At 42.6% G+C, this 24,489-nt stretch overlaps 1 protein-coding gene across 1 annotated transcript in view; it reads right to left on the bottom strand.

The window, feature by feature from the left end:
* The window catches only part of Pappa (pappalysin 1), a 229,098-nt gene extending 204,911 nt beyond the window's left edge, over nucleotides 1-24,187 (bottom strand). Inside the window, exon 1 of the mRNA XM_052176642.1 lies at nucleotides 23,782-24,187. Within this exon, the coding sequence (XP_052032602.1) occupies nucleotides 23,782-24,187 (406 nt within the window). The remainder of the gene's footprint in view (nucleotides 1-23,781) is intronic.
* Nucleotides 24,188-24,489: the final 302 nt, after the last annotated feature.

Raw genomic sequence — 24,489 nt, 5'->3', positions numbered from 1 at the left:
TCTACAGAGTGGGAATAACCTATCTTCCTCTGACAGTTGTAGACAAAATTAAAGAGATAACGAACTTGTCAGGACTTGGCACAGAGCCATTGGCAACATACTAAGTGTTAAAACATCTGTAGTGTGCAGTCAGACTGGTCTGTTTGAGCCCCAGTTCTGCTCCTTGTTAGCAGAGAAGCCTCAGGCAATACCTCCCATCAACCCCTCAACCCCTCTCCTTCAAGTTTCCTCATAAATAAAGTGGTATAACAAGTACTTCCCACCCAGAATAGGAAGGTCTGAGAGACTGAAAATTCACACTTGCATAGCACTCAATAAATGTAGCTATATGTCTTATTGATAGTCAGAGTGAGTGTTCTTTTTTATCTACTAAGAATTGAGTTATGTTTTCCTTCTGTGCTCTTCAACTGTGTTTCTCTCTCTCATTATTGTCAGTCACAGAGATATAAGTCATTGTCCTCTTTGTCATACCCTGTGAATGAACATGAGTGGAGAAAGAAGAAGAAAGGGGTAAAAAAAAGGAAGAAGAACTTAGGGTGAGGGTGGATTTCAATTTCAGTCACCTTCAAAAGTTTCACAATTCAAACCAGATACCAGATTTTGGTAATGGTTCTGCCATGAGCTATGAACAGAGATCTCTATGTTTGTTCACATTGATGACTTGAGAAACTCCTCTCTACACTCATTCATTTTAACTTAGGGACAGTGTTATATTTGAGGAAACGGTCAGGTACAGATGGTTCCTTTGGTCCCCCATCTTTCAAGGTAACTCTATCCTTACCCTTTGCCATGGTAGCAAATAGGATCAAGAGGGAGATTTCCTTACTAGATTCCATTATCAACCCCTTTACCACTCCATACCATGCTGAATCGCCTGTATGGCATCTTGCAAGAGACCCTTCATATTTCTACAATCAAAGAGTTTCATAGTACCTGGGAAGGCCTACTCACTGTTTCAGTAATGTACTAGACACAGACTAACTTATCTCCTTTTTTTCCAACTGCGACTAATGTTCAGATTTTTAGTAACTCTTAATAGTTATTGAGTGGCCTGTATCTTTAATTGTACTTGAGATATCTGAGTTTGTTGACTAGTATTGTCTGTGATATTTATAATGGTCCAAACTAATATTTCTAAGTTTCATCTGATGTATGAATTTGCTCATTAACAGTTCATTCAACACATATTCTTATGATATCCATTGTATCAGGCCCTGGCTATATATTTGGAGCATGGGACATGGTAAGGAACAATAAATACAAGCTCTCTAGGTAGGAACTGATGATTCCTGCTGGTACACATATGGATGCAAAACAGATACAAATAGAGGATAGAAAAATGCATTAGAAAAGCCTATCATTATCATGTGTCCTATTCAATCTATCACAAGAATTTTCTAATTCTAGTCATAGCTATATGTGCCTAGAAATAAATATGCCTACTAGTTATGATGTGCAATGAACATGACCAAAAGCTTGATATGTGTTATCTTCTTGGACCATTACTACTGCTTCATGAGGTAAGTTCTATTTTCCCTTCACCAATGAGAAAATTTAGTTTCAAGATTGCTGCAATGATAACTTGAATTTAATTCTTGTACTATAAGTTCTATGAAAAACATATGAATTCTCTTAAAATCAGTTGAATATTTATTCTTTTGGATAACTGTTAAATTTCCCCCACTCTGACTTTATGTTCTGTTAGTTATAACAGAAGAATGTGAAGTTTCTTGGAGAGATTGAAATCTACAGAGCATCTTATTTATTTAATGTGCTTCTTTTTTCAGTACTCTCTGAAGGAGACAAAATGGAGATGATTTGCTCTATACAAAAGTGAAAAGTGAGGATCCAAGACTGGTACAGACTGATGTATTTTGTGAGGGACAGAACCAGAATCTGAGTCCTAAATCTTAAGTCAGCACACTGATGCCTTCTGTCTGCATCTACAGCCTTAAGACACTTTCCTTAGTGGCTAGAGACATTCTCACTGAGAACAGCACCATTTTCCCTCACACCATTAACTGGTAGCCATGTTTATATACTAAGTTCATGGAAATCTAAGGAATAGTTTAAATTTGAAGAGCAAAGTAAGTGGACTCTTGTTCAAACTCAGGTAATATCAACTACTGGACTACATAAGAAGCTGTTTCAGAAACAAAGATGATTTCTGTTTTAAGGATCCTATATTGGTCCAGGTAGGATCATTGCTGCAAATTAACAGAGGGCAAGGGAAGCTCGAAGATACTCTTGGTTACCTTAGCCTCAACACAAAGACTGGCAAATAGAAAAAACTGACTGATGCTGCTATGTACACATGCATGGCAGAGGAAATCAATGAGAACACATGAGAATGTTTGTTTGAGTGACAGCAGAGTGGATTGTCTAGTGATTAAGAGCTCCACTCAGAAGCAAACACAGATCTGTAATCTCTGACTTGGATATGACTTCACTGCAATTCTGGTTAGAGCACTATAATAAGACACTGTTCCTAGAACACTTAAAGTGTCTGGTATCAAATATGTGCTGAAGAAATGAGCAGCATCCTCTATTTATGTGAGGACACGAAAGAACAAATGCACATGGGGAGACCACAAAAAATGATGAGAACTGGAGAAAAGAGAAAACAGATGCAGCTAATATGCTCAGAAGCAAGTTTCACATGTTCGTACAAACATAACCACACAGACATATCAATGACACTAAACCAATAATATTACATTCTGTATATAACATGCATCAAGACAATGATTCTCATATGAATTTTTGGAGAAGGAAGGCACCATTTAATGATGTTTTTTTCTGTTTTACTCTGATCATAATTTAGCTTTCCTTGGCTATTCCATGTCCTACCCCTGCTGTGTGTGTGTGTGTATTTGTGTGTGCATGTCTGTGTGCATGTGTGCACCATTTTAAGTTTAAAACAATTTATCATATATCACTTGACAGAAAGTAGTGCTTAGTAGGTATTCACACATTCTCATTGGAAAAATGTGTCTATATGTAGTTACATGGACACAGAGCTTTATCTGCAAGCTTGAAAGTCCATAGGAGGTAGTGATGCCTACTTTTTTTTTTGATGCCTACTTTTATACGATTGAGCTGAGTTATAATTTTAGATCTCTGATTTTAAGAAAATCATAACAATTGTCTAAAGTTTTCCTTCTTAGTTTATAAAATGATTATGCTGTTACCCAGTACAAAGGGTTAGTGACAGTGGGTATGGGGAAGCTTATAGTTGATTCTCAATGTAATCCTTGCTACCATCAGAGCTCTCTTAACCAGCCTATGATCTGGTAGTTAACTTCCATCACGATATAATCTGTAGATTATCATTAGATTCATATTCATAATGTCACATTTTCCACAGTTCTGCAATACATACAAACCTTTCTCTGATCCTTCCATGTTAAGACCATCTTCAGTTACCATAAAAGCTTTGGCTTATCTTATTTCTAATGATGTAGGCAGACTCTTGTTGGGTCCTTCTATTTGATCCACACTGCATCCTCTGGTTAGAAACATTACTCTTTCCTTTGCTTATGTCCTCCTAGTCTAGAAGACTAAACAGTATGATCTCATCCACTAGACTTTCATCTGTCATGAGTTTGCACTACCAGTATAGGCTCATGGATGACTACCTGCTATTTCTGTCTTTTGTAACAAACATAGCCGGTGTTAGATCTTGGACATTTTTCTGCATAATTTATAGTGTATCTGGCCTGTTATTTTATTACACAAAATATCATAAGGTGGAGCCTTTCACTCCTGAGTCTTTACCAGTGTATGTTATTTGGTTCTTTGTTTACTTTTCCAAAGCAATGATCACTGTTTGTCCTAGGATTGATTTCAGATATCTACTCTAATGTTGCCTCTGAAGCTGAACTATAAGTCCATGAGGGCATACAGTGCATGTCAATCACCAGTCTACATCTAGAGTCTTCCACATGGTGCCTAGGGCATAAATACCCAATAAAGATTTGCTGAATAGATGAGTGAATAAAAGATGAATGGGCCTAAGGCTTATGGGAAAACTAGAATTGAGTCTTTCCAGTTCTGGATGGAGAGCCTTGAAGTGAAGGCAGCTGGAAGTATCCTCATACTAGTGCAGAACCCTCTTCTGTCCTGGCCTCCAGTTTTTTCATCTATGGAATGAGTGATTGCCACCATGGTCATTACAGTAGATTATTGAAAATAGGAAAATTAATAGGAAAACACAACCTAGCTGATAACGTTCTCTGGTGTGCACCTTGTCAACTCTAATGAACAGACTATGGTGAAATAATTTTCATGGCTTTCCTTGGAAATACAGGGGAAAACTTTATGGTTTGGAGATAATAATAATAATGTGCTATGTATCTTTTGCAATCCTTTCTCATCCATACTTGAGTAAGATTTTGTGGGTTTTAGTTTGGATTGTGTTTCTTTGGTTTATGAAATCTCTCCCTCTTAAATAAGGAGGTAAAAGGGATGGGCAAGCAAAGAGACATAAGTTTCATTCCTGACATAGGTCCATAGCTTGTTCCACAAAGACACACTCAGATAGTGTAGACTGAACTCAAGACAAAACGATCATGGTAAGCCTGACATCATTATTTGGGCTACAGAGATGGGTCAGACTTTTAGGAAGAGATGGCAAGAAGAGATAGAGAAGGGAGGAGACCAGGTAGACCAGCGCTTTCTTTCACAGGACTGTCATCCAGAGTCCTTTCCTGGGCAAGGAAAGCCATGAAGAGAGGTGCTAGCCACGGTTTTCTGTGCCAGCATGAGCTGAACACTTTGCATGGATTGTTAGAGGGAATCTGGAGAGAAATCCTAACAGGGATGTGTTGTCATTGCTTTTATTTTATAGGTGGGAAAATAATGGACTCAAGCCTCAGAAAGTGATAGATTAGAGATGGACTCCAATGCCACAGTCTGAGTCCCACAGTCAGGCCCTTAACCTTGAAATGGCACTATCCTGTTAGGGCTAATCCCTTGATGACACAAACACAAAGGAGGGCTTGGCTTAGGCAGGAAGGCTCAAAGAAGTTTCCCTAGAAGAATCTCAAAGTACTAAACCTTGATGATCAGGATCTGTGAGGGAACAAGGGGGAGTGAGAGCCTTCAAGGATAGGTTAGGATGAGCACAGATGAGACCTGTCACCTACAGGTAAGCCTGAAGATGAAAAAGACATCTACAGCTGAATTGAGAATGTGTGGGAGAGTGGAAGGAACGAACGGCCAAGGGCTGCTTGGGACTAAACTGCAAAGGGCTGAGTTTGGCGTGCAGCAAGATTTAACTTTCTTCCACAGACATGAAAGTATCTCTGGGAGTTTTAAAGAAAAGAAATAGGGAACCGTTAGTTAGGAGTAATATGGCACCTCTTTTCACTGTGACAGGGCAGAGAGCCAGGATTAGTGTCTCAGGATTCTGCGGCAGTAGCAATCTGGTGTAATGCAGGCTGGTTAATGATGAGAGTAGAGTGTAATTAAAATTTTGGAGAGGGTTGATGGCACTTTAAACTAGATGTTAATTTTCTGTTGTTTTGACATCTATTATAAAATCATTAGTTATGACTCAACTCAAAACAAGCTCATGATGGCTTTTTAAAACATGTGACATTTAGACACCTATCAGAGATTCAGAATTTGTGTTATGTTTAACTTTGATCATGGTCTCTAGTTGTATTGTCTGAATTTAAGTTAACTCTATTTCTGGATTCCTGTCTATTAGATTGAAGGAGGGTGCAGAGTGGATCTAAGCCCCATTGTAGCCCAGCTGATGAATCTAACACAGGTATATGTCCTCTAACTTAAGACCCCTGCTGAGTATCTTGCTATATGACATATGGCAAAGCCAATAGAAATCTGTGAAATGTGGGTGAAATACATTAAGCATTTAAAGTCAAGATTCCTAAGAAACCTTTAGGGGTGGATTAAATCAAAAGTTTGGAATTGGGTATACTTTTTATGTTTTTAAGCATAAAAATTGGCAGATTAATTACTCAGATATGTTAGTATTTCCTGTCTGTCTGAGATGAGATCAAGAGTGTAATAGGTTATCAAACATGGAAGACTGAATGGAGCAAAGCCATCAATTCCATAAGGTCAAGGAAGAAGCAAAGAAATGGGAATATGATTTCAATGAATATCAGGATATCAGGCAATTAATGATGAATCTAAAGTCTGTCATTCTCAAGATATATAGATTTTGCCCTCTGCAGGTTGCTTGGAAATGATCACTTCCATTTCTGGTCACAGCAGCTGTTGAGTGGGTTGGACTTACTTTGTTCCAGACAGGTACAGAAGGGCTGGAGATGCTGGTTACGATGGCATAATTCAAAGGAAGGCACTCACAAGAAATTGCACACCCCAAAACTTCCATGGTGCTGAGGCTGACTAGTCTCAACATGTTTCACTACAAGCTACTGGTAGGACACTAAGTCTGGACAACATGTGGAAGGTCATGCTGAGCCATTCCGATCTGGTAGGACATTTGTGATGGAGCATGGTTACAATACAGATCCAGGGGATGGATTCTACCACTGACTGGAATGTACAGTTTACAGGAATCACTAAAAATTTTTTCATCCCTGACTTAGCAAACAGGGATCCTTCAGAGGATCCTTTTGTGGAGGAAAGCACAGGCAACATTCTTAGAACAGGGTCTGCCTTAGGGTGCATATTCCATATATTAGCTACTTCCATTACTATAAGTAAGAGGAAACCACAGCAGACTTGAGTCAGAGACAATGGATAAAGCACTCCCTTGGTTGCTCAGGACCATGGAGATAATTATTCTCCATAGAACTATTATACATCATCAGCTAATGACTTTTCTTCTGCCAGCTTCTGTTTCATGTGGCAACATTTAAGCTACATATGCTAGGTTTGTCTTTATCATTACAGTAGATCCCTGACTAAGTTTTAGCTTCTAGCTCTTCAAATGCCCATGACCAGCATTGACCACCCATTTAGCTTAGGAATCTCATAGTTTTAATGCACAGTGGAAGGAGTGAGAGGACACGAGACATACAAACAAGTGAAATGATGGGTGTCTTCCAAGGAGAGCTGCTGTGGGTGACACAGTGCTCAGGAATCCCAAGGACGGAATCAGGGACACTATTTTTCACAGCTGGTTTGAGCTGGTGATCATTTCCTCTTCAAATCTTTGTTTGTAAACAGATAGTTCTGCTGAAACAAGGCTTTGTCCTGGAGAGTGAGCAGAGTGGGGGTAAGAGTAAGAGTTGGAGAAAGAAGCAGGTTGTGCCTAACAGCCTTAAAACCATGTGGTTGCTGTTGAGAATACAACGACCTCATTGTATTAAATGAGAATTCTTGTTTTACAAGGTGAATGGGAATATAATAGATGCACATTGAAAATGCTTCAGAAACAGCAACAACTTCATATCATGAGTGTTTCTTGCTACTTCTTACATCCAGGGATGCTCAGAGATCACAGGTGCTTAGAGTCCTGAATGGGGCCCCTTGAGGTAATGTACACAAGGAACCAAGGGACTGACAGCTGTCTTTTTTTTTGTCTCCATCTGAGAAGGTAGTTGGTTCCCTATGAGCTGGGTTCTATTTCTCATTCTATATATGCTTTCCACCACCTGTTGACCCAAAGCTCAAAAAGAAAGTTGACCAAAAATATTAGTGTTGCTAACACTAACAAACAAATAAACAAATGAGCAAAGGAAAAACAAACTGTCTGGCAGTGCAGTTTCTGACTCCAGGGCCTACAGAAAACAGTAATAATTACATACCTTTGCAGATAGAACACTTTAATTTCTTTTAAAGTAATTTTTTTGATTCCTAAAGTGAGTGGCTTTCAAAGTGTGCTGTATGATCATTCAGGGTTCAGTGGAATGTTTAGGGAAATTGAGGAAATAGGAATTCACAGTATCTTAACAACCAGAACATTCTCTTAACTTGTGCCCTGGTCCTTAGCCCAAAGCCTGATAAATGAAAACTTATATAGATCCACAGGTGAAAGTGTGGAGGAATGAATGAAAGAATGTAAGAAAGGAAGAAGAAGGAATGGGGAACTAGTAAGAGCTTAAGAATTGATAGAAGGTTAGAATGGATTAAACTAAATCAGTCTATAAAATCCAAAGTGAGAAATACCAGCAGGAACATTTCAGGCAACAATAGAATTGACTTTGCCTATTTTAAAACTCAGAGAGACGGAGAGAACAGAGTTTGAATAAACAAAGTTGTAGATTATATTTCTAAGGAATACCCTAATTCCTCCTTAGAGGAATAAAAGCCTAAATTCTATTTACTCCAGCAAGAGTGCAGATGATGAAAAGTGCAATTCTTCAGTCTGATTTGACAACTAGGCATCAACAGTCTAGTTTTCACAGATCTTTCTCACTGTTCAGACTCTCGTGCTGGGAACAGCCTTCAGGGGATGACCTGGGATGCTCCCTGTTTCTTAGCATTTAAGTAACTGCTTTGGGCTGATGAAAACTTTGGATTAAAAAAAAAAAGTATGCACAACCACAAACGTTGACAAAAAAAAAAAAAAAAAACTTAAGATCTATACATATCTTCAAATTCTTCGGAAGCCAAGTGAAAGAACCCATTGTTCCCCGTTGGTCTAATGTATAAATGGAAATTAGGTATTTTGGCTGGAAATGGTATTCAAAAATAAATGATAATGATATTAATCAAAATACTAAATAATAAAAAATTTCAGCAATAAATTTAAGCATGATAATGCTGAGATTGAGACTCCCACCCACCTTGTAATCCAGTCCACTTACTGGAAAATGTTTAATGACCTAATAAGCCGTTGACAGGCTCTCTCTGATCACTCCTTCACACATCTAGTTAATATCTACATCTCATGGTTTAAGCTATTTTCATCTCTCTGTACACACATCTCCCAGTGATTTTCATAAGCTCTGCCTCTGTCCTCCTGACCATGATCTGTTTACTAGCATTTTTATTTCTGCCTCTGACATCTATCACTCTGTCTTTCTGCTCCTTTGTGCAAGCCTCATTTTGAGCCTACTAGCTAGTGTTTTTCTGTAGTAGTCATTTTCCAAGGCTTGATATTTGTATTTTCTAACCATGATTCTCACAATTAAGTTATAACTGGCTACAATTGTTTACTAGGTGATTGCCTTTCAATTCTCCTGAGAACACAAAGTCCACAAGGGCATGGACCAGCTCTGTGTTATCCGTGACTGTATCTTGCAGTGTGGAACACATGCTATGCACTTGTTGATCTGGAGAGATACACAGTAATTTCTTGAGACAGCTCTGAGTTGTCATTGCATCACTGTTGAATCTAGATCTGATCATTTTCCCGCTGGACTCCAGGCTTTCCAGGCATGAAAGGGCAGGTGGAATCCTAGCTAACTGTAGGACGTGACCTTCTGAACTCTTTTAAGTCTATACTTGAACAGGTTGGGTCCAAATCTTAAGACATTAAGATAGAGGGAAATCAGTTGGGGAACTGGGACCTATGTCTTCTCTGTGTTTAAGATGGAATGGAAGTTGTGATGATTTCTTTCTCTTCTCAGAATAGCAAGTTCTCAATTTGTGTGCTGGGGAGCTGAGATTACTTATTCTGCAAATTTGCATTATGTACCTACTTAGGTATTGACTTAAAACTAATTGTTGGACCATGCACTATCCCAGACTTTGGGAATTTGTTCCTGAGACTGGCAGTCATGAGGAGTGTCCAATGAAATGAAGCCATGTGGATACAGGAGAGATGTGTGGGAGAAGCAGGAGCACATGCCACAAATTAGAACTGGATGGACTGCAAAGGCTTAGAGAGAAGCACAGAGAAAAGACAGAAAGATACAGAGATAGCACATTAGCTGCTTGGAGAGAATGAAGACAGAGCGATAGCGATGAGTAATAGCAACATATATCTTAACAGGCAATTGGTCAGCTCAGAGGCCAGGGACAATGCCTTTTACAATGCATTTTCTTGCAGTATCTGACTTTTTCCAAAGCCTGATATATCAACTTGCAAAGCTCCTGGCCTTCCAGCACCTACTTTCAGCCACCTTATTCTTCTTTATTTGGCTCCATCTCAAATCCAGTCATTCATTTATAAAAGCTTATTTATAATGCACCAATGTATCCAGTTCAAAGCTAGACATTCAAACACCCCGATCCTTTCAGATGGAGGAGGCCACTTACAGATTTGAATTCTTGGAGTATATCTAGTCCCATGATAAACGTGGGTGTTCCACAACAGTGTTTCCCTGCTTCCTCTTCCACGGGGCTCTATTAATTGCTTAGTTATAGTAGTTATGATGATGTCATCTATCTGTTTACCCCTTGGCTTCTACCACAAGCGCTAGGAGGTCCTCAGGGGATGGAACTGCACCCAAGTCTTCTTTTCAGATTCCATCTCCTTGGTTAGCATATGGCACAAACATTGCCTGCTAATGACCTATTAACTATAAGGTTGAATGAACAGAGATATGGGAGGAATAAAACTTTCCCTCTCCCACTGAATTTTCATTTGTTATTGAACCCCACAAAAATACCTAGGACAAATCAACCTTGCATCTCCCAAACTAGTCTTCCACTAAGAGCACCATAGTTCAACCACCAAGGCCATCTGCATGCTTCAGTTCAGCTCAAAATGCATCTCTGTGCTTATCAACGGGTCAAAACATGTCTTCCTTGAGTATTTTACGGGACCGTGCTTTTAGCACTACAAAAACAGCATCTTTGAAATTAACATATTTCTTCAAGTAGACTGGTTAAAGGTGGGGATAGTTCTAGTGAATGAAACATCACCTAAAAGTAAAAATATTTTGCATATCAAAAATATTCATGACAATATTTTAATGTCTCATCATCTTCATGCACTTTTTTTCCTGCATTATATTCTCCCTCCTGCTATCCTTCTGTTTTTCTTTCTTTTTCACTCTGTATCCTTCAAATATCTGCACTGGCCACTAGGGATACTATTTTCTTACTCATTCACTCATTCACTAATTCACTTATTCATTCATTCATCCATCCTCTCAAAACATAGTCTGACTGAATACCTATGGTGCTCTAATAAACATGACCACCTTGAAAATAAAGATAGGATGGAATTTGAATCTCAGTTCAGTTAACCATCAGTAGAGGATCTTTTGGTGAGGCATGCAGCTACCTACCACAAGTTCAGAGGGTACAGAAAGCCACTGTGGGCATCATACCAGCACACAGTAAGTGCTCTTTAGAAGCTGGCTGCTTTTACTACAGTTGCTACTGATGAAAGTGCATACCCATCCCATCCCCAGACAAGGTTGTATATACAGTGGACAGAGAATCCTAAATCCTGAAGTCACTTCAAGGTCTCATAAGATGAAGGTTAGCAGATGGAAAGGCCCTCTATCAGAAAAGAGGGAAGTGGATTTAAACCTAAGGAATGGCTAGAACTGCCAGGGCACTGGAGGCTCAGAAAGATACTGATGAGAACGAGAATGGGGAGATCTAAGTGTAAAGTTGAGGATTATGTGCTGCAGTAAGGACACAAAACAAGTGCGATGCAAACAAGCCAGGGCCTGGGAATGGGAAGATGAAAGCCAAAAATGTGGCTTGGATTAGACAGGCTACAATAGGAGCCGAGGGCCCATGAATTTGCTACTCCCCTCCTCTTTCTGTTTTGGAAGGCCAAATTTCTTTTTCCCTTCTGACTTTTTTGCTCAAGGGGAAATGGAATTAACCACTGTGTAATGTTTCTAACTGTGACGCACAACACAGGTCATGTGCTTGGACTTACGTAATGCACCATGCCTGGGAGGTTCCTTGAGCTTTTTCTCTGATAGTTAATAGATATTCAGTCGGTCTTCACCTCTATTTACTGATCCATTAAACAAACAGATAAGCAAGCAAGCAAGCAAGCAAACAAACAAACAACCATACATACTCTTCTGTATGCTAGGCAGGGGAGAAATTGAGATGGACATGATTTAAAATGCGCACATAATTGTTATAAAGAAGTTCAGGCATTGCAAATGTGAGTCCACATAAGGTGTATGTTTGTGTGTGTGTGTGTGTGTGTGTGTGTATGTATGTATATGTATGGAAAAAAGACAGGTAAAAAACAAGTTATACATTGGAAGGAGTCAGGGCGGGCCTTTTCAGAAGAAAGATACCTTGAGCAGAAAGCTGTAGAGCCTTAAGCAGGATGTAAAACTATTCAGGAATATTCAATAAGTAAAGAAAGTGATGTAATAAAAAGCCTGCAACATCGAAGGGAACTTTAAATAATTCAGTTGCTACTGAAGAACCTTTAATGAGGAGTAATAGTCAGATTTTCTTTTTAGTAGTAGAAAAATCTGGTCATGAAGAGTTGGTAGATGTATTGAAGCAGATAGAGGGTTGGGGTTCAAACAATGGACATTTCAATAGAGGAGAGATCAATGTAAAAGAAGAATAAGTTGCTAATCCAAATGTCATGAAGCAGGATAAATGGGTTGGTGACTTAGAGATCCATGATGTACCACGAGTTGGTAACTCTCAACAAGTTAAGGGCACAGAAGTTTTGTAGGAGAAATGGGCATTTTGGATATGTTGAACATGTGGTGTATGTGGACATTTCAATGCACAACCGGTCCTGTTATACAAACCTAAACTGTATAGAATTTGGAGGTATAAGTCAATCAGTAGGGCTGTGCTATTTAACTTCTGAGAAAGTATATAAAGAAATGCATGTGTTTGTTTCCTGGCTGTAGACTTAGAAGACAATGCCTTCCAAGCCTGACCACTGACCTCTCCTACCTACTTTCCTCATCAGCATCTCAGTTCCACATCCATGAAAGGAATGTCTGAGTATATCATTCTGGCATCCACACACCTTGCTTCTTTTGAAGTCATGGTTTGGTTTCATAAGACTGACTGCAGAATGTATTCATTTCTTATGTTTGTGGGTGTGAGCACTGCATCTGTCAGAGCAGGGCTGCCTTCCTCCCAAATGCTACTTATCATATCCTTCTTTATTTCCTCAGCAACCACTGTACAAAAAAGGTCTGCAGTCCCATTTGGGGACTTATGAACCTACTTGATCACATTCTGCCCTGCTTGCTGCCTTTCCTATTACACAGAGAAATGGGAATAAAGAAAGACACATACAGGGAAGACCTAAGAGCAATTCCTTTACCATCTCATGGGGCAGTGCCACATCTACCTGGACTTTTAGATTGGTCTACAGTGTGCCTGGTCTACAGGGTCTGTGACAACCTACATGACACATTTCCCACTTCTTTGATATTGTCATACTTTCCAAATGGGTTGGAACCTGGCACCTTACACGGTTCTCCAAAGTTCATGATTCTCCTTCCAAGCTTCTAAAGACCCCAAGTTGGTAGTAAATAATGTCAGTACACACACACACACACGCACACGCACACGCACACGCACACACACTTTTCTTTCCAGTTTAAAGCAAAGTCTTAGCAAACATAGTGGTTATAAGAAGTAGGAGCCCAGGGAGGAGAGAGAGGAAGAGGGAGCAAGATGTATGGATCTTAGGGATGCTGACACTGGAGGCTTTGGAAGAACAGAGAGAATAGTGCCTCTGTATCTTAGAGTTTCAGTGTGTGTGTGTGTGTGTGTGTGTGTGTACTAACATCCGTGCCTGTATAGTTTTGGATGTGTATGCATGTGTATGTATGGAGGTCAGAGGTCAACCTCAAGTTTCCTTCCTCATAACCTATCCACTCCTTGCCATTTTGAGACAGCATCTCTCACTGGACGTCTGGGTCTCACTCACTGATCAGTCTTAGCTGGCAGATCAGCTAGTTCCAGGCCAGAGTCTATATTCGCCTTCTCAGCGCTGCATTCACTATGGCTGGCTTTTTAGTGTGGGTTTTGAAGATTAAACATTGGTCCTTATGAATTCATGGCAAGAACTTTAACAAACTCTCATCCTAGCCCCTGAATTTTAATACTTTTAATTAACAAAATCATCTCTGATATGCATGATAACATAGACTAATAGGCCAGTAACTTACTGTGCTGTCTGGAAGTTTGTCTACAGTGGCCCTTGTCTAGTAAATATAATTATGAAATTTATATAACTTAATAAACAATTATCAGAAAAGTCCCCCAATGAGGGCTTTTATAGTCGAGATATTTGTGACAGTTGTAATTATTTCCAGTATTAATGAGATAGCTTCCAGCTATTGGGAACTACTGACACTCACCAAATAATGCCTCCAGTCAGACTTTGACTGAAATTCTACCTCTGACATTTTGGTATGCAACCCAAAGATTTTTAGGATTTCATTAATGCATATGTCAAATAAAAGGCAATGTTTTAAGATCTGTAAGTCAATGACACCTTAACATGAAAGAGTAGTGGGTCTTTTTATTTATTTATTTTTATTTTTTTATTCTTTTATTTTTTTTTTTTTTATTTCTGAGCATCGGTATTGCTCCTGGCAGGAGGAAAGAATGTGTGGGCATGATGCCCCTGAGGGTAACAGGCCCAGGCACCACCTAGTGGATGAAAATAAGCCAAAATGGGCAAAAAGCAGAGTCATTGCCAATGTCACAATTATATCCCAGGACCACTTTGATTGGAATTACAAGACTGTAAAGGGTCCCAACTTGGTCCTTTATGGCCAAGGTAGTGATAAACTTGTGATACCTTCCATGCCTCAGTTGAGAAAAGTCAGTTAGAGAGGGGAAAACAACATGACTAAAGCTACACAGCAAGCTACCAATGGCCTTTTTTTTTTCCTTCAGAACTGGCCTCTGCTAGCTAGACAACCTTGAGTCCTCCCTGCTGCCTTACCATACGCATCTTTAGAAACCTTCTCTGCTCAGTGCACTGCAATCTTTCACTTCTAGCACCCCACACACATATCTATTTTTATTTTTATTTTTTTGAGTTAAAATTTATCTGGCATTAAATGGCATGCCAGATTTCTTGTTTGCAGTTTGTCATCTTCTCTGCTTAGCACCCAGAATATAAACTCGCTGAGGGTAAAGAGAGTTCACAGTACTCAAAATTATACCCAGCACACAGCAGAGATTCACAGAAGTACCTGCTGGGTGCCTTAGACAGGGAGCTCACAGACTCACTTTGTCTCTTATCTTCGTGGCTCGGATTTTCTGTTTTGGAGTGCACACTTCTATAAAATGAAGCACCCACCTTTTGGGCTTAGTCTCACTTTTGTTCAGTTGTTTGCTGTTTTAGTGTTATGACAATGACTACAAGTCTCTCCTAAGTGGCAAGGGAGCAGAAGATAATTTCTGGTTTTGCCAAAGAGGCTAGACATGTCTAAGATACAGAATCATTGAAAGAATTGGAAATAATGTACAGCAAAGGTCAGTACAAGCAATATCAACCTAAGTTAATGATTGTTGGATTACCTGTCATCTGGACTCCATTACTAAGCATTTTCCACAAGGAGATGCAGTTTCTTTTCTGAAAAATCCCACCATGTAGGAACTGGTGTTATAGATGGCATAAGTGTTATACAGCTGGATGCTATAGATGGCAAAAGTGAAGCTGGAGATACTAAGGAGCTGCCACAAGGGCATGCAACTAGCTGGTACAAGAGTCAGGAAATCAAATCAGACTGACGTTTGAGCCCAATGCTCAACCACTGCAAAATATTTCCTCAGAAAAACACATCCCCCTTTCCCCAGTCTGTTCAAAGGCTCCAAAGGATGCTAGACAGAAAGCACTCTGGGCAACTGGGGATGAAGAGAAATAGGAACTAGGAAAAGAGAATTACAACCATGTGCAAACTTGAGTGGTATCTATTACTATGTTACACTGTGGATTTTTACAATGAGTAGTAAATCTGGCATTGTGAGGAAGAGAAGGATGCTGAGTTTCCTCACATAGAGGGGAGTCTTACACTGCAAAGAATTTTGATGTTCAAAAGTATTTCAGGAGTTGCATCTCCAATAGCCTTATCTGCATGGTCCCCTCCTGGCATTCTCTCTAGATGGTCATGGTGACTAGAGGGAGGGACAGGAAGGGCATGAGGAGGATCCTAGTGTCTGAAGCCTAGAGTGCATTATGACTTCAGTTCTGTATGACACTGGTAGAGTCTCTGAGCCTCTCTGTGCTCCAGCCTCTGTGTATGTGAACATATCAGCTGACAGAAGGCTTGGGTTTTTTTTTGAGACATCATCTTCTTTGGCTCTCTAGCACTTTAATGAATTAGTTAATTTTATTATTCTTTAAATAAAATCTTTGAAATCTTCAATTACATTTTTAAAAGGCACCACCAGAAATTTATTGAAATCCCAAGTAACTATAGCTTTGTTTCAATAGTGGTTATCACTATCTCACCATGTTTTTAGCATTCCTCCCTCCCCAAGCTCCTATATTTTTAGGGCTTTTTAAAACAAGCACTAACAACAACAACAACAACAACAAAAATAGATGTAAAATAACTTAACCTACTGGTGCTTCAGTGTGCTTTTTTCAAATTAGGATCTTTAAAAAAATATGCTAGCGGGGCAGTGGTGGCACATGCCTTTAATCCCAACACTTGGGAAGCAGAAGCAGGCAGATTTCTGAGTTTGAGGCCAGCCTCATCCTCAGAGTGAGTTCCAGGACAGCCAGGGCTACACAGAGATACCCCGTCTAAAAAAAAAAAAAAAGAAAGAAAGAAAGAAAAAACCAACCAACCAACCAAACAAACAAAACAAACAAACAAACAAAAAAACAAAAAACAAAAAACAAAAAAAATATACGACAATACTATAATCGCACCTAACATAATTCCAAATCCCTCCCTGTCAGTCCCTGTCCATTCAAATATTTTGTAAAGGAGGAATGTGCCCCTCCTACACAAAAGAGAATGTTATAGAATGGAGTAACTTATGCAGAATAGCATGGAGAGGATATGTGGTAGGGTTCTGACCTCTACTGTTTCTCCAGAGGCTCCCTAAAGTTGTAGGGCATGATATAAAGTTTTTACTCAACCCTTCTTTACATATCAAAAAATGGGGGATCCCAGACAGGAGCCATGAGCTCCCAAGGTCACACAACAGTATCTGGCAGGGTTTTGCAGACTTGGGAAGTCCCAGCATCAAAGGACTTTTAGTCAGGCCATGTATGTGAGAAGGTTTGTTGGCTCAGTCACTATTCTCTTATGTGAAAGATAATAATGAAAATAAAGACACATTTCTAGGAATGTCCTTGACTGCACAAATCCATAGCTTCGCCGACCCTTGCTGGCATAAGTTGGTTTTCATTTCTATTGAGAGAGTCTTCCGTCACTGTCTCACCTGGTCCCATGATAATTATGATCTGGAGCTGTTGGGTGTAATCACACCCAAATCCTGTCCTGCTGGCTTCAAATCACAGACCTTCGGAGGACATTGAAATCAGGACCTGAACTGTGAACTCTTGGTTGTCAATTATAAGTGTGCTACATCCAAGAGACCCAACCTTGGAAGTTGGATCTCAATTACTGGTGTCAGGGTCCCAGATGATCATTCCTGGTATTCTGACCACAAGAGAAAGCACAGTTCTCTGGACAACAAGGGAAAGATCTGGAGACTTGTGTGTGTGTGTGTGTGTGGGTGTGTGTGTGACCAAAACAGTAAAGAAACAAAGCAGATAGCAGGGAGACAGGCACATGCTGGACAGAAGCCTTCTGCCACAAGTAGACAAGCTCACAAAGGAAGTCCTTTTTGGTAAACATGGGTGGAAAGATTTTTTTTCTTCCCACAGCCAGTGAAGGTTTGAAAGAGATCTAAAGGTGAGAGCTTTTTATGAACCATCAGGAACACAAGTAGAGAATGTTCCAGAGCTAAGCTTCCTTTCCCACACTCTTTCTTGGTGAGGCTTTCTTCCAGCATTGGTAGGTTCACCTGAAATCAGGCGTGTGAAACACAACTCAGTGTGACTCCATGCAGGCATGTTTCTACCTTAAAGGAGGTATGAGGAAGAAAGAGCATGACTCAGAGCACAGGAAGGGCTCTGGGGGAAAATATACAGTCAAGGCCGAAGGATGCCAGAGGCTGGTAGCAAGCAGAGATTTCAGACTGGAAGAAAGCTCCATCCTGGGGTGTGGCAACTCAAGCCTAGAAAGACCAAGTGTCATATTTCCATTTACTACTTCATTTTACCCACCTGTACAGTAAGAGGACATGAAGTTGGATCTGAGATACCCCCACTGTTGGTCCTTCAGTATTACTTAAGAAGGTTTGGAGAAGTACCTGTTCCCAGGCTACCCATAGGCCTAATATAGCAGGGACCCCTCTATGGATCCTCAGCTGAGTTACTCAGTGATTGACTGATAAAGTCATACGATGAAGCTCTGACTGGTCTGAAATTTTCTGTGTCGACTAGGCTAGCCTTAAAGTTGTGCTGATCCTAGTTTAGAGGCCCTAGTGCTTGAGTCATATGCATGTACCATCATGTCCAACCCAAAGGATGTTTTAAAAGGTGGGTGTTCTTTGTGTATCCCTGAGTGGTAGCTAATGGATCAAAACATCTCACAGGCCCCTCTAAGCCATGGAGATCTGTAAATGCAGTGTTCTGTGTGACCCTGGTCCTTCCTTTCCTCTTTATGCATAGAATCGCTTGATACAATTAGCTGCCAAGTCTAAGACTGGGCTCACCATTTCTGTTCCACACTTCTGCGTATTCTATGTCTTGGGCTTCCAGGTTACTTTTCTCTGTGAAGAGGGAGGAGATAGGTGCTTCTGAGGTTTAACAGCCTAATCACGTCTACTTGTCCATTGGATAGTAGCATAAAGGAAAGGGATAGGTGAAAGGGAAGCCACAGAAGGAGCAAGTGACACGTGGACTGTGATTTATGATCACCATTCACCCTCTGTTCCTGAGGATCTATGCTTCCTCTCCAAGCCAACTGGCTGTGAAACTCACAGTTTTCAGCATCTCTAGACTCCCTGTGACGCTTACTAGCAAGGGGTCACCCACAGGTCAAAGAAAAGAGCCAAGTCAAAGAAGAAATTAAAGTCTAATGGTTCCCAAAGATACAATGCTCACTCCAGACATCCCTTGAAATTCATAGGAGGATACTCTTACCTACCAAGAGACCCAGCTCCTCCACCCCCCACCCCCAGAAAATCCCCTGGAAATGATGATGTGTATGTTAACTAGATGCGATTACCCTACACTTAGTCTCAAACAGGATAGGGTAACTATATACCTCTTAGGGTAACTATATACCTCTGAACTATCCTGAAGTTATTGTGCCCATTTCAGAAGGAAGATAACTGAGAGAAATGAGTGGAAGAACAGGGAGGGTTACACAGCCACAGGCTTCAGGAGAAATGAATCTCTAGCCTGCCCAGTGTGACTGCTTGAAGTGAAAGGCAACAGAACTGCCTGGTTTGATGCAATCTCCAGGTGTCATCTCTCCATTTCTTACTCCCTGATCTGGAAACCTTTGGGTTGGTAGAGAGATGTACAAGGGAATCGAAACGTTCTGCAGACAGATTATCACTTCTCTTACCCTACAAATAGCAGAGGAACCAGGCACTTTTGGAACTGACTTCCTGGGTGGGAACTATCCACATGAGGGAATATGGAATTTTGGACCAATTCCCTTCAGCTCTTTGAAACAAACTCTCTCTCTCTCTCTCTCTCTCTCTCTCTCTCTCTCTCTCTCTCTGTGTGTGTGTGTGTGTGTGTATATCTCTGTCTCTGTCTCTCTGTCTCTCTGTCTCTCTGTCTCTCTGTCTCTCTGTCTCTCTGTCTCTCTCTCTCTCTCTCTCTGTCTCTCTCTGTGTGTGTGTGTGTGTGTGTGTTTTGATACCGACACCCATCTCTCAGGGTGCTTAAGAGGACAAAATTCTCAGGTATAAAGCAAGCTTGAAGAATAAGGCTTGGCAAGAGAAGGCTTTCTGCTTTCTAGTGCCCTCAGCCCAGAAATCTTGAGATCTTTGAAAAATCCTGTCTATTCATAAAAGAAATCTTTGCTGAGCAACCACTAAGTCCTAGGGCCAGCTCTAAGTACTTTTCACCCTTGAGCTCAATCACCATTTGATTGACACAGCCTGTGGTGAGAGAAGTGCTCTCAACATCTTTTCTTGGTGAATGAGGAACCTGGAGAAGCCAGCTAGTTTGCTCAAGGTCACAGTTGGGTGAAGTCAGGTAACCTGGCTACTGACACTTCATTGTGACTAGTGCGGTATTCTGAATCCCAGATGGAGCTACAGCTGGTTTCCAAGAAGGCTATGCTCCTGTGTGACCTTCGGGTGAAGCTTCTGACTGTTTGAGGGACTGAGTGAGAAGTAAGAAATGACCTACAGAAGAGAGGACGAAAGGGGTTCTTGAGAGCAACCAGCAAACTTTATTTCAACATTTACAAAGGCAAAAAAGACCTGTCAGCACAGGTGCTGGGCAGGACTAGGGTTTTAACCCCATCTCCTTCTGAACTGGAACTCTTCACTAATGGAAGGGGATTGAGAATAGGGTAGGAGGAGGGCAGCACTTGTGGGGGGACACTTTTCAGGTCAGGGGGAACTTCAATAAAGTAATTGCAACTGGGGCCTCTGCTTCACTGCAAACGCAGTCTAATGCTTTCTGATTCTTTTATACTGCAAGGGTATAAGGGCATTGTTGGGTTGGCTGGGGATAAGGGGCAGGGGTCTGGATCTGTTGGGTATAGTACAAAAGCAGAGGTGTGTCAGAACACACACACACACACACACACACACACACACACACACACACACCATATGCTACCTGGATGGTGGGCCTGTATGGGATAAGAGGAACCTGTTTATGAAGTCTGGAAACAGAAATGCCAGAGGTCAAGTTCTAGTTCTAGCCTCTGAGCGCTGCAATTCAGCACACCCTCTGGTCCTCTGTGAATCTCTTCCCATTGGCCTGAATGACTACTGATATATAACCTCTAGGAATCTGGCTCATAGTAGCCTTAAAGGAGTCTTCAGTTTTTAAAAATATCCTTGGCAGGTCCCAGGAGAATCCTGCACCCTAATACTGTCTAACTGTGGCTTCAAATTTTCCTATTCCAGCAACTGTGTGTGTGTGTGTGTGTGTGTGTGTATTTTCGCCCTGCCTTTCAGAAAAATAAAAGGCATATTTTCTGTACTTCAGAAGCCTTCTCCTTCCCCCTGCCTCTCTCAGTGACTGAACCAATGTCCGTGAAGTGAAGTTTGAACCAGGGGCAAGCAGACCTGGGAGCACTCCTGCCTACCAGGAGCAGACCTGGGAGCACTCCTGCCTACCAGGAGCAGACCTGGGAGCACTCCTGCCTACCAGGAGCTGCAAGGCCAGCCTCTGCCAGGCGACAGACCTGGTTAACAGCACCGTAAAATTAGACCTTTACGAAACCCAAATGAATCGTGCAGTCTAGTGATGTAAGGCTGGCCTGAGAGGCAGCAGCCCTGAACCTGAAATAGCAGTTGCAAACCCTGCTGAGGGATGACTGCTCTGGAGATAGGTGACCAGGGATTCCTGTAAAAGTGGTGACACTAGAGAAAGCTAGCAGAGGCCAGGCAGCCAACCGGGCACCTGAGGTCACCACAGATAACCTGAGGATGCTCACTGTCACCCACTTCGGAGTCCTGTCTCTTCCAGCTCTAATTTAACCACGGATCAGGGAATTAAAAAAAGTATTTCTAGAAAAAAAAATCCTCTCTGTTTGTTTGCTTTTTTAATTCAAGGAGAAGCAGGCTCTCTTCAGACCCACAGTATGCTCCCTCCGTGTGAAGGGTAAAGAAGAATAAGTCTTTTCTGGCTCACTGCCAGGTGTTTACACACTGCCAAATCTGGCTCAGATTCAACTAGGGGAGGGGGGAATCCACCAGAATTCTCCAGAGAACAGCTTCGAGGCTTTCTGGGTCTACCTGGCAGTCGTGCTGTTTATTTATTAATTTATTTACTTACTGTTTTGTTTTTGTTTTTGTTTCCTGTCTTCCGTTTTGTGAGGAAGGTTATTTCCACGCATAAAATGAACCAGGCAGTTTATAAGAGCAATAATAACCTAGCCTTCCCGATCCAATGAAAGTATTTTACTGCAACAATTGTTGTTGAGAGCGGATTACGTCTTCCAGAGAACAGGAAGAGAGACCTTAGTCTGAGAAAGACACTTAGAAGCCAGTCTCCTATGCACTCCTGTGAGACCTGGATTTGCATGCATGTATATATTAAATGCACCCACTGTCTCTACAACTCCAGGCTTCTCTCTCTAGGGGGATCCCTTCCGAATCACCAACCCAACAGGTAGAGCAGCAAAGGCAAGCCACTTTCAAGCAGCAGACCGCTGTGTTTTGAAAGTTAAAACAACACACACACACACACACACACACACACACACAGAGAGAGAGAGAGAGAGAGAGAGAGAGAGAGAGTCCTGAATTATCATCTTCATGATTATTTTGAATCTTGTCTCCGTTACAAGTTGTAACCTCCTCTCCCTGAGAGGATTTCAGAGCTAGAGCTGAAAGCGAATGAGCTCCGTTTCCCTCTCCTTTTCGGAGGGAGGGGGTGGTGGCTAGCGATGACGTCAGTTGTGTGTGTGTTTGTGTGTATGTGCGCGCGCGCGTGTGTGTTTGTGTGAGTGAGCGCGCGCGTGCGTGTGTGCGTGTGTGTGTGTGTGTGTGTGTGTGTGTGTGTGTAGTCGTTCTTGCTCTCCTTCGGTAGCTTGAAAGTGGGAGCTTTGAGGATACATTTGATTGGCATGGTAGCAGAGTTTGGGTCCCCCCCCCCCGAAGGGGATTTCGGGTAAATAGGAGAGTCAGTGCAATGTTAAGAAAGGTTTACGCCAAGGCAAAACAGCCAAACAGCCGCAGACTGCCTGAGAGCTGTGTGTAAGGGGTGGGATCACGAAAGCCTCTACTCGCTCCCAGGCTGCAGTGAAGGGGGAACCCCTAATATAGCTTTAAGGCGTCCCATGACAGGGCAAGGTTGTTTATGCAGTGAGGGAATCTCCCAGGCAGAAAGAGGCAAAACTTTCCTTCTCTCCTGCGCCGCCCCCCTCCACCACCCCTCGTTTTATTAAAGACATTTCCACAGATTTCATTTAGAAGGGAAAATGGATGTTGAGGCGTTTGGAAGGTTTGCAGCCCTCGCAAAGTGTCCGGTTTCACTATGGGCTTTGCTGTGGAGCAGCAAAGGGGAGAGAGGGAGGGTGAGCAAGGAGAACTTAAATCTAGATGGGCTCATAAAAGTCCCCAAAGAGAAAAGAGCCCCATTTCTCAGCCGAGAGTCTGGGGAAGGCTGTCAGAGTGTGCGCTAAGGTCTGACCCAGTCTTGAATGACAGGCAACCGACTTTAAAAGCAACGACCCTGAGAGGCGGTGTGTGCGGCTATGGTGGTGGGGGTGGATCCCAGTGGCAAGCTTCAGGCAGAGAGCAACTTTGGGCTACTTCTAGGACTTCTAAGTCTGGCAATCAAAACTACCTGGCCCATGCCTGCTTTGAGGGGAGCCAGGCTACTGGAGAATTACGTCTATCGAAAAGTAAAGAGAAAGGAACGGTTCCCTATACTTCTTTCACTCGCAACCCATTTGGGTCCTGTACCCTTCCCTCCCATACCCGGACAGAGTCCATCTGCACATCCCCAGCACCACTTAAGTGTTCTGGGTTCCCGGGGGGATCAGCTATCCCTAACTCCTGGTCTTGTTCAGGCTCGGAGCTCCGTGGTGCAGCTCCCCGGAGGCCGAGCAGCATCCTTTCTCAGCGCGCCCATTCCGCAGATGGGTTAAAGAGAGTCTCGCTTCCGCGGTCCCTGCGCTGCTCCAGGGGCGGCTCCCGCAGACCCACGCGCCACCCGCACTCCAGACATCCGCGAGAGCCCCGGAGGGGCCCGCAGAGACCAGCGGGGTGGACCCGCAGACAGGGAGACCCCTTTTGCCTTACCTGTGATCACCGCTGGAGAATTCTGGCCACCCTCAGCTCGCAGCCACACTTGCAGCGTGAAGGCGTCGCGGGGTAGCTCCAGGTCGGCCCGAAGGCGCAGCTGCTCCCCTCGCCCGCTGAAATACAGCGCCCGGCTCGGCGGGCTCGGCTCCTCGGCGCCCCTCGCCGCCCGTTGCTGCCGCCGCCGGGGGACGCGCACGGCTTCCCAGGCACCGCCCGGAGGCGGCGGCGGCGAGGCGCGGCGACCGCGGGCCGCCCGGGTGGCGCAGGTGGCCGGTCCAGCGGCGGGACGCGGGGGGCGCACGGCCCGAGGGTCTCTCCGGGCCCGGCGGGGGCGCTCGGCCAGCCCGCAGCCCAGCGCGGCGCTCAGCAGCCCCAGGCGCAGCACCCAACTCCAGAGCCGCATGTCCGACGGTCCCCCCCGCCCCCCCTGCGCCCCTGCACCGCCGCCCGGAGCTGCCAGCTTTAGCTCGCGCCTAGACTTTGTCCCCTTTCTCGTGCGAGCCCCCCTTCCACTTGCTTTTTTCTTTTCTTTCTCGCTTTCCTCCTCAAGGTGTGTGCTCCACTCCCCCCACCTTTCAAAAATACAGTCCAACTCCTCCTGGTTGGCAATTAATTTCTCTCCCCGCTCCTTTATCTGCCTTATCCCCCCCTCTAACAGCTGGATGCCTTCCTCCTTGTTTTATTTCATTTTATTTTATATATTTC

The sequence above is a fragment of the Apodemus sylvaticus genome, chromosome 3 (assembly GCF_947179515.1).
Source record: "Apodemus sylvaticus chromosome 3, mApoSyl1.1, whole genome shotgun sequence".
Lineage (NCBI taxonomy): Eukaryota > Metazoa > Chordata > Mammalia > Rodentia > Muridae > Apodemus > Apodemus sylvaticus.
Note: the sequence above shows the minus strand (reverse complement) of the source record. Positions and strands in the feature narration are given on the sequence as shown.